This window comes from Petaurus breviceps, unplaced genomic scaffold, assembly GCF_028583685.1.
Source record: "Petaurus breviceps papuanus isolate PSGF00001 unplaced genomic scaffold, PetGlider_PUasm1.0 188, whole genome shotgun sequence".
Lineage (NCBI taxonomy): Eukaryota > Metazoa > Chordata > Mammalia > Diprotodontia > Petauridae > Petaurus > Petaurus breviceps.
Window position 1 is genome coordinate 2,772,687 of NW_027185804.1, and position 13,165 is coordinate 2,785,851.

Here is a 13,165-nt window from a genome sequence, read left to right on the forward strand (position 1 = left end):
CACACACCCCAGGACCTCCACCCTAGACTGCCATCCAGATCCAAGAAGGTTAAAGCAAGAGAGATTACCCCTCAGACTGGTGCTTGGTGCCCCAACACTCTGCAGGCCAGAAGCTGAAACTGCCAAGTGGGGCTGGCTGGCTGTGCTGGTGGGTGTCTTGGCGGCTTCTTGCTCCGGGGGCAAAAGCCATGCACTCCCACTTACTGGTTCCCAAAGTCCAGACTGCACTGACCTCTCATTTTGTCCTTCGCATCTATGTGTTGATAAATCTGGGAATGGCCACAGCTGTTGCTGATCTGGAGTCCCTCTGGCCGGCTGCTGGTCAGGCCCGCCCTGGGGCTAAAGCCTCGGGTAGGGCTGGGCTCGACTCCCAGAGCACTGCGCTGGCCGATTCCTGCCGGCCTGCCGGGTTGCAGGAAGTTAGCTTCTCTGTGTCATTTTGTAGGTTATGCAGCTCCAAAGTTTGTTTAGAGTCCCCTTTTTACATGGATGGGGAAGGTGGAAGCTGGAGCTGCGGGGAGGTCCTGCTTCTACTCCACCATCTTGACTCCGCCCCCCACTCCTCCCCCCATCAATTATTCTGATAGTTTTCCTAATATTGAACCAGCCTTGCATTCCTGAAATAAATCCTACCTGGTCAAAATGTATTAGTCTCATGATAAGTTGCTGTAATCTTTTTGCTAATATTTTATTTAAAATTTTTGCATCTGTTTTCATTAGGGAAATTAGTCTATCTTTTTCTGTTTTGGCTCTTCCTGATTTAGGTATCAATACCATATTTGTATCATAAAAAGAATTTGGTAGGAAACAGTTTCATTCTTGAGATCATCCTATTCTTCTTCAGCTTAATACCCTTGTAAAATAATAGGACATTGAAGCCTTCCTATTCTTTCCTTGAACCCTTTGAAAACCTAGTCTTTAAAATCTCTAAGGGCAGTAATGCACCAGCCCTGGAGTCAGGAGGACCTGAGATCAAATCTAGCCTCAGACACTTAACACTTACCAGCTGTGTGACTGTGGGCAAGTCATTTAGCCACAATTCCCCTGCCTTCCCCCCTCCAAAAAGACCTGCCCCCACCCCCACAAAAAAAGATCTCTTGTCCCCTTTATTCAACATTGATGGAAATTGGGATTTAGTGTGCTTTAGGTTTCTTCTTTGTTGCTTTTTTCATCATGGTAATCTGAATTCTTTTATTTCCATGTCCATTTGGCTCTTACAGGTGATACAGTTAATTATAGAAAATACCATTTTTTTCTGTGCCATTTATCTCAGAAAAAAATGTTTTATTAATTTACATTTTACTTTAAAGCTGTAAGATATTTTATGTATAGTTTATAAAATGCATACATTTCTCATTTTATCCTCCCAATCTTTCTGAGACAGTAAAACTTATGTTGATTTTTAGAGATCAGAAAACTAAGGCTCAGACCATTCCCCAATTGATAAATAGTCAAAGGATATGAATAGGCAATTTTCTAAGGAACAATTGACATATGAAAAAATAAATAATAGAAAAATTTAAATTAATGCAACTCTGAGGTTCTAACTCATATTGGACATGTTGGCACTTGACAGATCAGGAAATGAAAGTTGTTGGAGGGGCTGTGGGACAAAAGGCACGTGAATGAAGGCACTGACAGTGACACTACAAATGGTCCAGCCTTTTGGGAACCATTTGGGAGCTGTGCACCCAAAAGCACTAAATGCTGCATGCCCTTTGACTCACCTGTACTACTCATAGGCCTGTATCTGCACAAAGAGCAATGAAAAGAGAAAGAGACCCAGATGTACAAAAATATCTCGAGTAGGTTTTTGTGTGGAGGCAGAGAACTAGAGATTCAGGAGGTGCCTATTAGCCTGTGACTGCTTGTACAAGTGATGCTACTGTGCTGTAAGAAATGGTGAAGGGGATGGAGACTTGTGTGAAGTGAGCAAAACTAGAGAACAGTTTATAAATAACAGCCTTGTAAAGATAAATACAGTCTTAGAAAGACGTAACTCTGACCAGGGTCACGGCCAGCCACAGTTCCATAGACCAGTGATGAAGCTTGCTGCCCACTTTCTGATGGATGGGTAAAAGGTTCAAGATGCAGAACAGAATATGTGTCTGTTTCTGGCCAACATGGGCACTGGTTTGGCTTGATGCTGCCTGTTTGTTCCTCATCCCCACCCTCCTATTTGGGAGTGGGAAATAAATGTTTGCTAATTGAAATGAAAAGTTAAAAGACAAAAGAAAACAAGTTCTAAGAGGTCATGTATCTAGGACATGGCAGAGCCCAGGTGGAGACACTGGTGGCTTGTGCTCTAGCTTCCTTCTCTGTCTCAAAAAGAGGAGGCTCACGAAACAAGAACCTTGCTCCAAGGGGTTTAGAGTGTGCCAGCAGGGGTGGTTTGTTTTTTCTTACCAGCTTCAGGCCTCCTCTCATTTCTTTCCCCTCAGGCCACCACTTCGGGCATTCCTCCTCGACGGGGACTTCTTTGTTGCAGCTTCCCTCGCCACAACTCTGACCAAGATTGCCTTGCGTTATGTGGCCCTGGTTCAGGAGAAAAAGAAGCAAAATGTGAGTCTGTCCCCCAGTGTTCCTTAAGCAAAGGTTGGCTTGTCTGAGGCCCCAGAGCCACTTTCAAGCAGGTAACTATGAAGAATGTAGATTGTGACACGTGCCCTAACAAGGTGCAGGCACAAGCTTGTGGACATTCAGAGGAGACACATAGAGCTTCTGGCTCAGGCAACCAAGGAAGCCTTCATGGGGGAGGCTTGTAGGAGTTGTACTATCAGAAACAATGGGAGGGAAATGACATTCCACCTGAAAGGAATAGCATGAGCAAAAGTGGGATGGTGTGGGCTCTATTTGGGGAATGGCAGGTAGTCCACTTTCATTGGAATGTTTAGAGGGGAGTAATTGGAGAAGGCCTGGACATGAAGCTTGGGGGCAGATTCTGGAGAGCTTTGAATGCCAGGCTAAAAGATCTGAGCATTATCCTCTAGGCAGTTGGGGCACTAGTTGAAGTTTTTGTCAGTTGAATATGGAGAAAAAAGAGGCAGAGGGTAAAGAAGTTTGACTTTGTGTCCTAGTGTAATATGTTTGTTAAAGATCAGAAGCTCTTGATTGGAAGTGAACAACTAAAGCCACTTTTTTCCATGTAGTCTTTTATCGCTGAAGCTATGCTGCTCATGGCCACCATTCTTCATTTGGGCAAATCCTCACTTCCCAAGAAGCCAATTACAGATGATGATGTAGACCGCATCTCCCTGTGCCTCAAGGTCTTGTCTGAATGTTCTCCTTTAATGAATGACATTTTCAATAAGGAGTGCAGGCAGTCCCTTTCCCACATGCTGTCTGCTAAACTGGAAGAAGAAAAGCTCTCACAGAAGGTGAGGTACCTCATGGATTGTGAATGCTTTTTGTAATCACAGTCATGTGGAAGACAAACCTCTCAGCATACTGAGGACTGCTCTGTGTTGCTTTCTCAACCTAGAAAGAGTCTGAGAAGAGAAATGTGACTGTCCAGCCTGATGACCCCATTTCCTTCATGCAACTAACTGCCAAAAATGAAATCAGCTGTAAGGAGGACCAGTTTCAGCTGAGCCTGCTGGCAGCGATGGGGAACACACAGAGGAAGGAAGCAGCTGACCCACTAGCGTCAAAACTTAACAAGGTAAGAGAAAATTGCAAGTTCTCTGAATCTTCTTTTCTTTAGATTTTTCACATAGGGAATATTTTTGAAAGTTTTTTTTTTCTGTAATTACAATAAAAACATTTAGAAGTTCATAGTTTTGTTGTTGTTTTTTTGGCTTTTTGGAGGGCAATTGGGGTTAAGTGACTTGTCCAAGGTCACACAGCTAGTTTTTGGCCGGATCTGAACCCAGGTCCTCCTGACTCCAGGGCCGTGCTCTATTCACTGCACCACCTAGCCGCCCCAGAAATCCATAGTTTTAAAAGAACATAAGCTGACTTTTGATGTCATTTACTTACACTGCCCTACCTGAATTGACAGGGAGATACCTTCGTAAGTTTTTAGTGCAAAAACAAACCTGTGAGCTTTTGTTTGGTCGTGGTTTTCAGGGAGTTCAGTGATTCATAAATTCTCTCCTTCATTTGTTTAAGATAAGTACCTTATCTATTCTAATTTTTTAGTCTTTTAACTTGGTTCTATTAGTTCTAGTTGTCTGCTGGAATCAGTTGAGTTCTTTTCGCTCCATTCTACTTTTCAGGTAGTTCAGTAATACCAATGTGGGAAAGCTACTTATTCTCCTTCCAGTTTTTTCAAGAGCTCCAATTCCATTTTTATCCCTTGTTTCATTTTTTCTTGGTATAGAATAAAATATTTTTAAAAATCTCTTGGTGGGGAGTTCCTCTGGGCTTCTCTTAACTTTAGTACTTTTTCAATGTTTTTGGAGTTTTCTGTTTACTGATATCTCCAGCTTGGTTGTGTGGATTGGGCTTATGTGCCAGGGCCAGACTCCACCCTTTCCCACCATCTCATATGGGGTGGAGAGGCCCACTCCGGTCCTGTGCCTTCTTTATTCTGGATGGGGTGGCTGGCTGCTTGAATTCTGTCTCTGTCTTCCTGTGGCACTGCAGGTCTTAGCCTCAGCCCTATCACTGTCTCCTTCTTGCCAGTTGAGGGATGGTTCCTTACCTTGCTGTGGCCCTGACAACCTATCGTCAGCAGATGTCAGAGATTGGAGATGGTGCTAGTCTCAGGCCTTCTAAAAGGATCCTTAGTGCATTTACCTGATACTGAGCTGGCATTGTCTCCTGTTTTGACTCTGAGTATCCCAGGGTCTGCACTGTCCTGCTCTGTCTCCCCGTGTAGTGACCTGCAGACATAGGCTTTGTCCCCCATCGTAGCTCTGATAGGGCAGCCCCCATTCGCCAGGGCTCATACTGTCTTGTGTATTTCCTGGCCTATCCCCTCTCCAGGGATGTTGGCTTCTGGCCATCTTTTGATGGTTTCCAAGTTGGATGGAAGAGCTGACTGGTGTGGCTTTTTGCTCTCTTGATCACTACTCTGGCTCCCTATTGTCTCTTTCCTGGTGCAGTTCTGGGAGAGGTGGGTTTTCTAGGACCTTTCAAGTCACCATCTTAACCAGAAGCACCTGTACAATATGATATCTAACAAAGTAAGTTAGCATCCTTTTGTTAACATTCATAGCCAGGATGAGGAAGCTTCTGCATCCATTGGTGCCATTACAGAAAAATACCTCACTTCCATGAGTTCAGTTTGTTCACACCCACTGTCTCAGTATGTCCAGAAAACCTGTACTTGAAGTTGCAGTCACAGAATATTAGAGCTGGACTCAGCTTCAGAGATAATCTAGCTCAAGCTTTTAGTTTTATAGACAAAGTCTGGGGCCCAGAGTTATACAAATATGGCAGGTTTGGGACTCAAAAGCAGATTTCTTGCTTCCCAGTGTAGCAAGCAAGAAGTCATCATGGTGAGGAGGAAGAGTAGGTTAGAATTGTTTAAACTTTATTCCTCTAGTGTTGTTTAAACAATTCTAAACTACTCTTCCTCCTCACCATGATGACTTAGCTTTCTGAGGGAAAAAAAGAATATGTTAGTAGAAAGGAAACACACTGGGAGGCAAGAAATCTGCTTTTGATAAGCTAGAAGGGGATGAAGGTTTGGAAATAATATTGAGATTTAAGAACATTCACATTCTACATTACTTTGACATTCTGTTGTAAATGCTGAATAACTCAGTTCTCCAGGTTCACTTGGAGAGTAGTTTTAATGTCTTGCATTAATTTTCCCATTTAGATATTCTAGAAAATTTTTATCTGGGGCATTGCACGTACCAGAGTAGCTTAAGAGATCCAAACAACACTGTGTCAGATGTCTACAAGGTGTAATCATTTGGCATATGGATACTTGATATAAAATTATCTTGGAAATCCAGTCATTCAATAACCTCTTTATTTCTCTTTGGCAGGTTACCCAGCTGACAGGTTTCTCAGATCCTGTCTATGCAGAAGCTTATGTTCACGTCAACCAATATGATATCGTTCTGGATGTACTTGTTGTAAACCAGACCAGTGATACTTTGCAGAACTGCACGTTAGAGCTAGCCACACTAGGTGAGGACATATTCTCTACAAGAAAGTTACTGTGATATCCTAGCTATGAAGCTACAACTTAGCACTGACCCTCATCTATTGAGCTGAAGAAATGACCATTCAGATTAGTAGATTTCAGATAACTATGCTTATCAAACCCCTAGCCTAGGACTTTTTTAAAGTATCAAAATGCCATTCCCTGGGTCTGAACTCCTTTGCAAGATAATTTGTCAGTAGCTTATAAAGCTTACAATTTCTAAGTATATTATAGTCATATTTTGTTTATTAAAGTGACGTTACTCAAGTGAACAAGCAAGTAAAGCTTTAGTATAGCAATGACTTGAAGCCTTTGGGGTAACATTTGAGGTAATGGATTAAATTCTACACTTCACAATCAGAGCCTTGCTACTCAGGTTTCCTTGCGTCTCTGTTTTCACACTGTGTCTCTTCTTCCGTTTTTGGCATTTGAAGGTGAGCAATTCATTACACCTGATAGCTCTGGTAAGTGTAGATTTTTCCGGCTGTCAGTGAAGGGAACAGCTGAAATAGAAGACTATTATTGTTACTTCATTCTTTTAAAACTGTTAATTTGTTCAGTACAGAACTAGGTACCCGTTCACCCACAGACTTTGTACCTTGGCATAACCAAGGAGGGGCTCGTCTGTAGTGCTCATCACCTCAGTGGGATCTTGTTGGTTCCTTCTCTTGATCTTTTTTTTCCCTCTGCCCTTAGCCTAGTACACATGTTTGAAGTAGATTGCATTCCTTCTCTCTTTCATATTTTTCTCTGAAAAGCAAAAATGAGGACTATTCCCGAGGGTCATGTAAGTCAGAGGGAAATGGGGAAGAAGAGGGAATCTTCAAATACAGGAGTCTTCCCTGTTTGCTTTGGTACAGCTTGGGATCTGTATGGAGATCTCTGTAGAAACTCTTAAATATAGACAAATTTATCCTTGCTTTGTATGGTCAAATATCTCCCTTAATTTGGGACACATTACTTCCTTAACATGAGGTCATCTTTGTCAGAAGTTTGTGTATATGCATTGAAATGAATGATCATCATCCATCATTCTGGATCTCTGGGTATTCAGATGAAGAATCACTATAAAATTATTCTGAAGTTCTCAAGTTTTAAAACAAGAATACACAGTGCATTTGAAAAATGAAAGCTAAGGAGTAGCATAACTCTAAATATTTCCCCTTTTCTGGAGAAAGCTAAAAGCTAATAAGCTAAAATCTTAAGCAATTTACATTTTGATGTCTAAGATTTTACCATATACAAAATTAATTCTTTTTCTCTTTCAGGGGATCTTAAACTTGTGGAAAAGCCATCTCCTTTGACTCTTGCACCTCATGATTTTGCAAATATTAAGGCTAATGTTAAAGTAGCTTCAACAGAAAATGGAATTATTTTTGGTAACATAGGTAAGATGCCATGCATGTTGTACAATAGCAGATCTGGGGCATATAGCATGAGAAAGGGAATCTAAAGAAGGTCTTCTCTAATAAGGAGGTGGTGGTATGAGATTCATGATTCTTTGATGTCTTTGCCTTATACTCCTTTTGTATCCCTCCCAAAAAATATCCAGCACAGTACATTAGTATTTCAAATATTTCATTGGCATGGCCTCCAACCCAGATCATAGACTTTAACTGTATTTGAATTGATTGCCTCCAAAAAATCATTCCATGGGTTCTAGCACTCTGGTGATAAGCCTTTCTGTTTTTAACTAACCTGGTGCTCAGGTGACACATCTACCAGTTGTTGCCAGGACCATATTCAGCTACTTTTCAGCTTGGGTTGGACTGCCCAACATGTGTGCTCTCATAGCATTGTCACTAAGAACCCAAGACTGTGTCCACCATTAGGCACCAGAGGACATCAGTGAAAGGCCATTACATAATATGAGGCATGTATTGTGTCAATACTGTTTGTTGAATTGTAAAAAAAATGAGGTTCGTATTCAGCGAAAGAGAAACCCTCTTAAAAAGAAGATTTCAAAGTATGCTTTGCTTTTGCAGATGTTGAAGTTCATGTTTTTCATTCATATGAATTAACCTGCCAATCTCATAGTCACGTGGGGGTTTGTGTGTTTCTAAAATTGTATCTGCAGTATATGACGTATCTGGAGCAGCGAGTGACAGAAACTGTGTGGTCCTCAGTGACATTCACATTGACATCATGGACTACATCCAGCCTGCTTCTTGTACGGACGCCGAGTTCCGCCAGATGTGGGCAGAGTTTGAGTGGGAAAACAAAGTTAGTACTGGGGAGTGGTGGGCTTCTTGGTCTTATTACCCCCCTACTTTGGGTTACTGTAGCAGGCAGGAGCTTCCAGTGAAATCTTTCCCCATGGCAAGTGACAGATACAGAAAAAGAGCTCCCAACTTTTTCAGCCCATCCGTACGACCTAGAAATTATCGTTGGTTGGGCTTACCAAGAGAACAGTCATGTAATTTAAGTTTTCAAAACAAAACAAAGCCATTTGTTGTTCTTAGGCATGAGATTAGCAGCTGCATAGTTAGTCTAATTGATCAAAATGTTGCAGGTTCTGTCCCAGATAGTCAAGATACTAAAGATGACTGAATCCAGTTACCGCAAGGGGCTGGATGCCACAGTTGCTTCTGAAGACATTCAGTCAGTCATTACTTCCATCTTTGGCAACTGTTGTAGATGTTCAGCAAGAAGCATAATTGATTTATTTTTGTGAGGTCATTCCCTGTCAAAAAATATTCATTCTGCCATCCATTTTGAAGGGAAATGTGAGGAATACAGTTACTCCTCTAAAAGCAAAGGGTTTTTTTCCCCCTTAATATAAAGTAAAAATAATACTATAGTTTACCTTTTAACAAATCTTAAGTTTTTGCAACCTTAAGAGAAATTATTATAAGAATTTTTTTTTTCGTTTTAAGATAATTGCATTTTAGACCTGAGACTTTAGAGGTTATCTTAGACCCATTTCCCTTTTTTTTTTTTTTTACAGATGAAGAAACTGAGGCCTAGAGGTCATACAGCCATAGTATATAGACCTAGGCATAGAAGTTTTCCTAATTCCCAGTCCATTGTTCTCATTGATTTTTTTTTTCCTTGCAGGTGACAGTTAACACAAATATAATTGATTTAAATGAATATTTACATCATATACTAAAGTCAACCAATATGAAGTGCCTCACTCCAGAGAAGGTAATAGTCTGTCTGAATTTGCTGTTGGACAATCTGGGCCAGCTTCCTGATGAGTATCTGCTGTAATAAGGATCTACCTAAATTGACCTGCTGAATGGCCAGTCTAGGTTCCCCCCTTTAATCATTTCTTCCCCATTTTTCTAGAAGCTTTATCCAGAGGAGCCTCTTTAAGAAAATATTTTTGCTCTTATCAGGAAATACTAACAGTTCCTCTAACTTCTGCTTATCTCTTTCCCTCCGTTTTTTTCCCCTCCCACACATCCTACCCCTTTGCAGTAACTCTGATATGAATCAGAATATATCTGCTGGTAAACAAAGTGGTTTTCATTGCAATATAGATTTCGTTGGCTTCTGGTTGATGTAGCACATAGGCACCTGCCTCCTAGGACTCCAGGCCCTGCAAATAAAGATTGATGTGGTAACCTGACCTTGCTTGCTGAGTCCCTGGATGAAGTGTTGAATTGTTATTGTCATTGTTATTCTCTCTCAGGCCCTTTCGGGATACTGTGGCTTTATGGCTGCCAATCTCTATGCCCGTTCCATTTTTGGAGAAGATGCACTTGCAAATGTCAGTATTGAAAAGCCAATTCATCTTGGACCAGAAGCTCCAGTTACTGGCCACATACGAATTCGTGCAAAGAGTCAGGTAATGATTGTCCTTCCTTTGTACTGTCTTTGTTCCTTCTGCTTTTCAAATGTAGGAAAGAAAGTTGTCTCTAAAAACACCTTTTTAATGACTCTCCATATAGCTGTGTAATAGTTTTACTTAGTTCCACAGATATACAGTAGTCATATTTTCTAAATAGGCAAGATGATTAATTCACTTACATTGTGTCCCTTTGGGGATCATTATTCTGGACATTGTGTGTAAAGCATCCCTGCCTCTCAACAACTTAGTTGAAATAGATCCCTTTTCCATAAAGATTGCTGGAGTCCAAGGTTCATCACAAAGTAGAGAATCAGAACATTTCAGGAGAATCATAGAAATTCTAATCCAACATCCCACCCATTGCAGGAATTTCCTCTATAGCATTCAGGTCATTCAGCCTCTCTTGAACACTTCTAATGGCAGGGTGCTTGCTAGTTCACAAAGTATCCCATTACATTTCTAGAGAGCTTTCATTGTTAGTAAGTGCCTTCTTATGTTGAGCCAAACTTTTCCACCCTCTTAATTTCCATTTGATGATCATAGAACTCAGATCTGAATCCCTTCAAAAATCCTGACAAATGGTTGGTCTAGCCTCCACATAAAAGTCTCCAGTTATGGGAAATTGATTATTTCCTAAAACGGTCTCGTCCACTTTTGAATATCTCTGATCATTAGAAAGTTTTCTCTACAGATAGCTCAAATCTGCCTCTCAGCAACTTCTACCCATAATTCCTATTTCCGTCCTTTGGGGACAAGCAAAAGGAGACTAAAATTTCTTTAATATTAGTCTCATTTATTTAAAGTTAACTATTTCACTCTCCTCCCAAGTCTTCTCTTTTCCAGGCTACATCCCTGCTTCATTACCCTGATCTTTGTATGGCATGGTTTCCTTTTCTGTCGAGATCATGGTGACTTCTGGATGCTCATCAGCTTATCAGTTGCCTTCCTAAAATGTGACTCCCATACTAGGACACAGTACTCTAAATCTGGTTTCACTGTGGTAGAATTGGTGTTGATCAGTCTTGTCCTATTCTTTGTGACCCTGCGGACGATACCATGCCAGTACCCTCCATTGAGTTTTCTTGGCAAAAACCCAGGAGTGGTCTGCCATTTCCTTCTCTGGGGGATAATGGCAAACAGTGGTTAAGTGACTTGTCCACAGTCACACAGCTATTAAGTGTCTGAGGTCAAATCTGAATTCAGGTCTTCCTGACTCCAGGCCCAGCCTTCTATCCGCTGTGCCACTTACCTGCCTTATGGCAGAGATCAATTGAGCTATTGTCTCCCTTCTCTGGAGTTTGCAACCAAAGATTAAATGAGCTTTTTTTGTCTCTTCATTTCATACTTTGAACCTACAGTTCACTAAGAACCTCCCTTGCATGCCACCAGTTACCTTTATATGAATTACTGTCTAGTCGTATTTTTCCCTGTCTCTCTTCCCCTTTGGAGGTAAACAGAATCAATGTGGTCCCTTTTTCAGAAGAGAGCCCTTCAGATAAATTATATAATAATATGTCCTAAGTCTTCTCTTCTCAGAACTTAAACACCTCCAGCTACTTTAGTCGTTCCTCATCATCTTGGTCATCCTTTCTAAAACAGGTCCCAGAATTTGGCCTAATATTCTAAGTATGGTCTAACCAGCATAGAACCTGGCTCTCTCTTTTTATATATACTGTGCAGAGCTATGCCTTCTGTAAATGCAACACGAGAACTCTGAGAATTGGTATGGAGTTAGGTGACTGCTACTTCTGAGCCTGTTTATGTGACTGTTAGTGAATTGGGGTACTATGCAAATGACTCACTGCTTTTATGTGGTGTCAGAAATGCAAACATGTTCTTTCTTCTTTACAGGGAATGGCCCTTAGCCTTGGAGATAAGATCAATCTGTCTCAGAAGAAAACTAGTGTATAAAAGTCAGAAAAGGCCTTTTCAGATTTCCTGATTTAGGTATGTGTCTTGTTGGACTCCAAGCAACTTGTATTCCTTCATGCTCTGTGTAATGTAGTATCTATCATAGCTCTGTGTAATTCAGCATGAGCTGAATGCATTCCAGCAGATAATTTATAACTTTTACCCTAAATCAAGACTGAGTTAAAAATTACAGTTTATTTTTCTCTTTTGGTCTTAGCCATTCTGTGTACTGTCTTCAAAGTGTATAACATCTTCCACATGTACTAGGACTGTTTCACAGTACAATAAATCCGTTTATTCTTAGGACTTTTGTCATTTTATAAATAAATGCATAATTCGATTTGCTACTTATCTGTATATTTTTTTTTAATGGAACATAAGGTAGGATTTAAGTTCAGTTGCTGAAATTGTTCTGTGATTTAAATTTTTTCTTTTTTTTGCTTTTTGGAGGGCAATTAGGGTTAAGTGACTTGCCCAAAGTCACATGGCTAGTAAGTGTGTCAAGTATCTGAGGCTGGATTTGAACTCGAGTCAGGAGGACCCAGGGCTGGTGCTCTATTCGCTGCACCACCTAGCCACCCCTTGTTCTTTGATTTTTCATTGACTTAGAGAATGTTATTGGAACGAAGCTTAGAGGTTAACCCTAGATGGGCCTCTGGGTCTTGCAGGAATGCCTCCAGGTCCCAGAGCTGCTTAGCAGCAGAGGTGAGACCTAACATGTAGGTGTACCCACCCTTGGTTCAGCACTTTTGCAGCTATGCTATAAATTAATAGAAGCAGGTACAGGTCAGCTCTTCAGAAGAAAATGCTTAGCAACTAATCAGTGTAATATAGTATGTTTTGCTTATGAATAGACATAAGTCTTTGAAAAGAATGTGAAAAGGAATTATAATTGAGAAAGAGGCCTTGATTTATCTACTTGGTTATGTCAATTTAATAGCTGAACACTGACATTACTGAAACACTGTACTAAATCTTATGTGTTTTTGTAATTTAATGGAATTTAGCACCAGGGAATCAGTATCAGATTAATTTAAGAGATTCATCTTCACTGTGAAGAAATGTTAGGAAGTACACACACACAGTTTCATTGTCCCCGTTAATGGAGAAGATTGGTAGAATCAGTCAGCCGTTACCCATTTTTGAAATCATTTACATGTGGCTTTGGAGTATATTGTTTTATTTACCATGAATCCATAGTGGTGTAGATTAATTAGGAAAGCCACATTATGAAAACTAAGGTCAGAAGGATTTAGAAAACTCTCCACCCTGATGTCTCTGCTCAGCTCCTCTGTGGAGATGGGTACCATCAGCCCTCAGACTGTCCTGGTTTTAGAGTTGCTTCCTCTTAGCTG

General features: G+C 40.8%; 1 protein-coding gene across 4 annotated transcripts in view; it reads left to right on the forward strand.

Moving 5' to 3' along the window:
* The window catches only part of COPB1 (COPI coat complex subunit beta 1), a 39,706-nt gene extending 27,549 nt beyond the window's left edge, over positions 1 to 12,157 (forward strand). For all 4 annotated transcript variants that reach the window (XM_069091154.1, XM_069091153.1, XM_069091155.1 and 1 more), the window contains exons 14-22: positions 2,442 to 2,562; positions 3,150 to 3,377; positions 3,482 to 3,661; positions 5,943 to 6,087; positions 7,372 to 7,491; positions 8,181 to 8,326; positions 9,161 to 9,250; positions 9,741 to 9,896; positions 11,751 to 12,157. In XM_069091154.1, the coding sequence (XP_068947255.1) occupies positions 2,442 to 2,562; positions 3,150 to 3,377; positions 3,482 to 3,661; positions 5,943 to 6,087; positions 7,372 to 7,491; positions 8,181 to 8,326; positions 9,161 to 9,250; positions 9,741 to 9,896; positions 11,751 to 11,810 (1,246 nt within the window). In that variant the 3' untranslated portion in view covers positions 11,811 to 12,157. The remainder of the gene's footprint in view (positions 1 to 2,441; positions 2,563 to 3,149; positions 3,378 to 3,481; positions 3,662 to 5,942; positions 6,088 to 7,371; positions 7,492 to 8,180; positions 8,327 to 9,160; positions 9,251 to 9,740; positions 9,897 to 11,750) is intronic.
* The last annotated feature ends 1,008 nt before the right edge of the window (positions 12,158 to 13,165 follow it).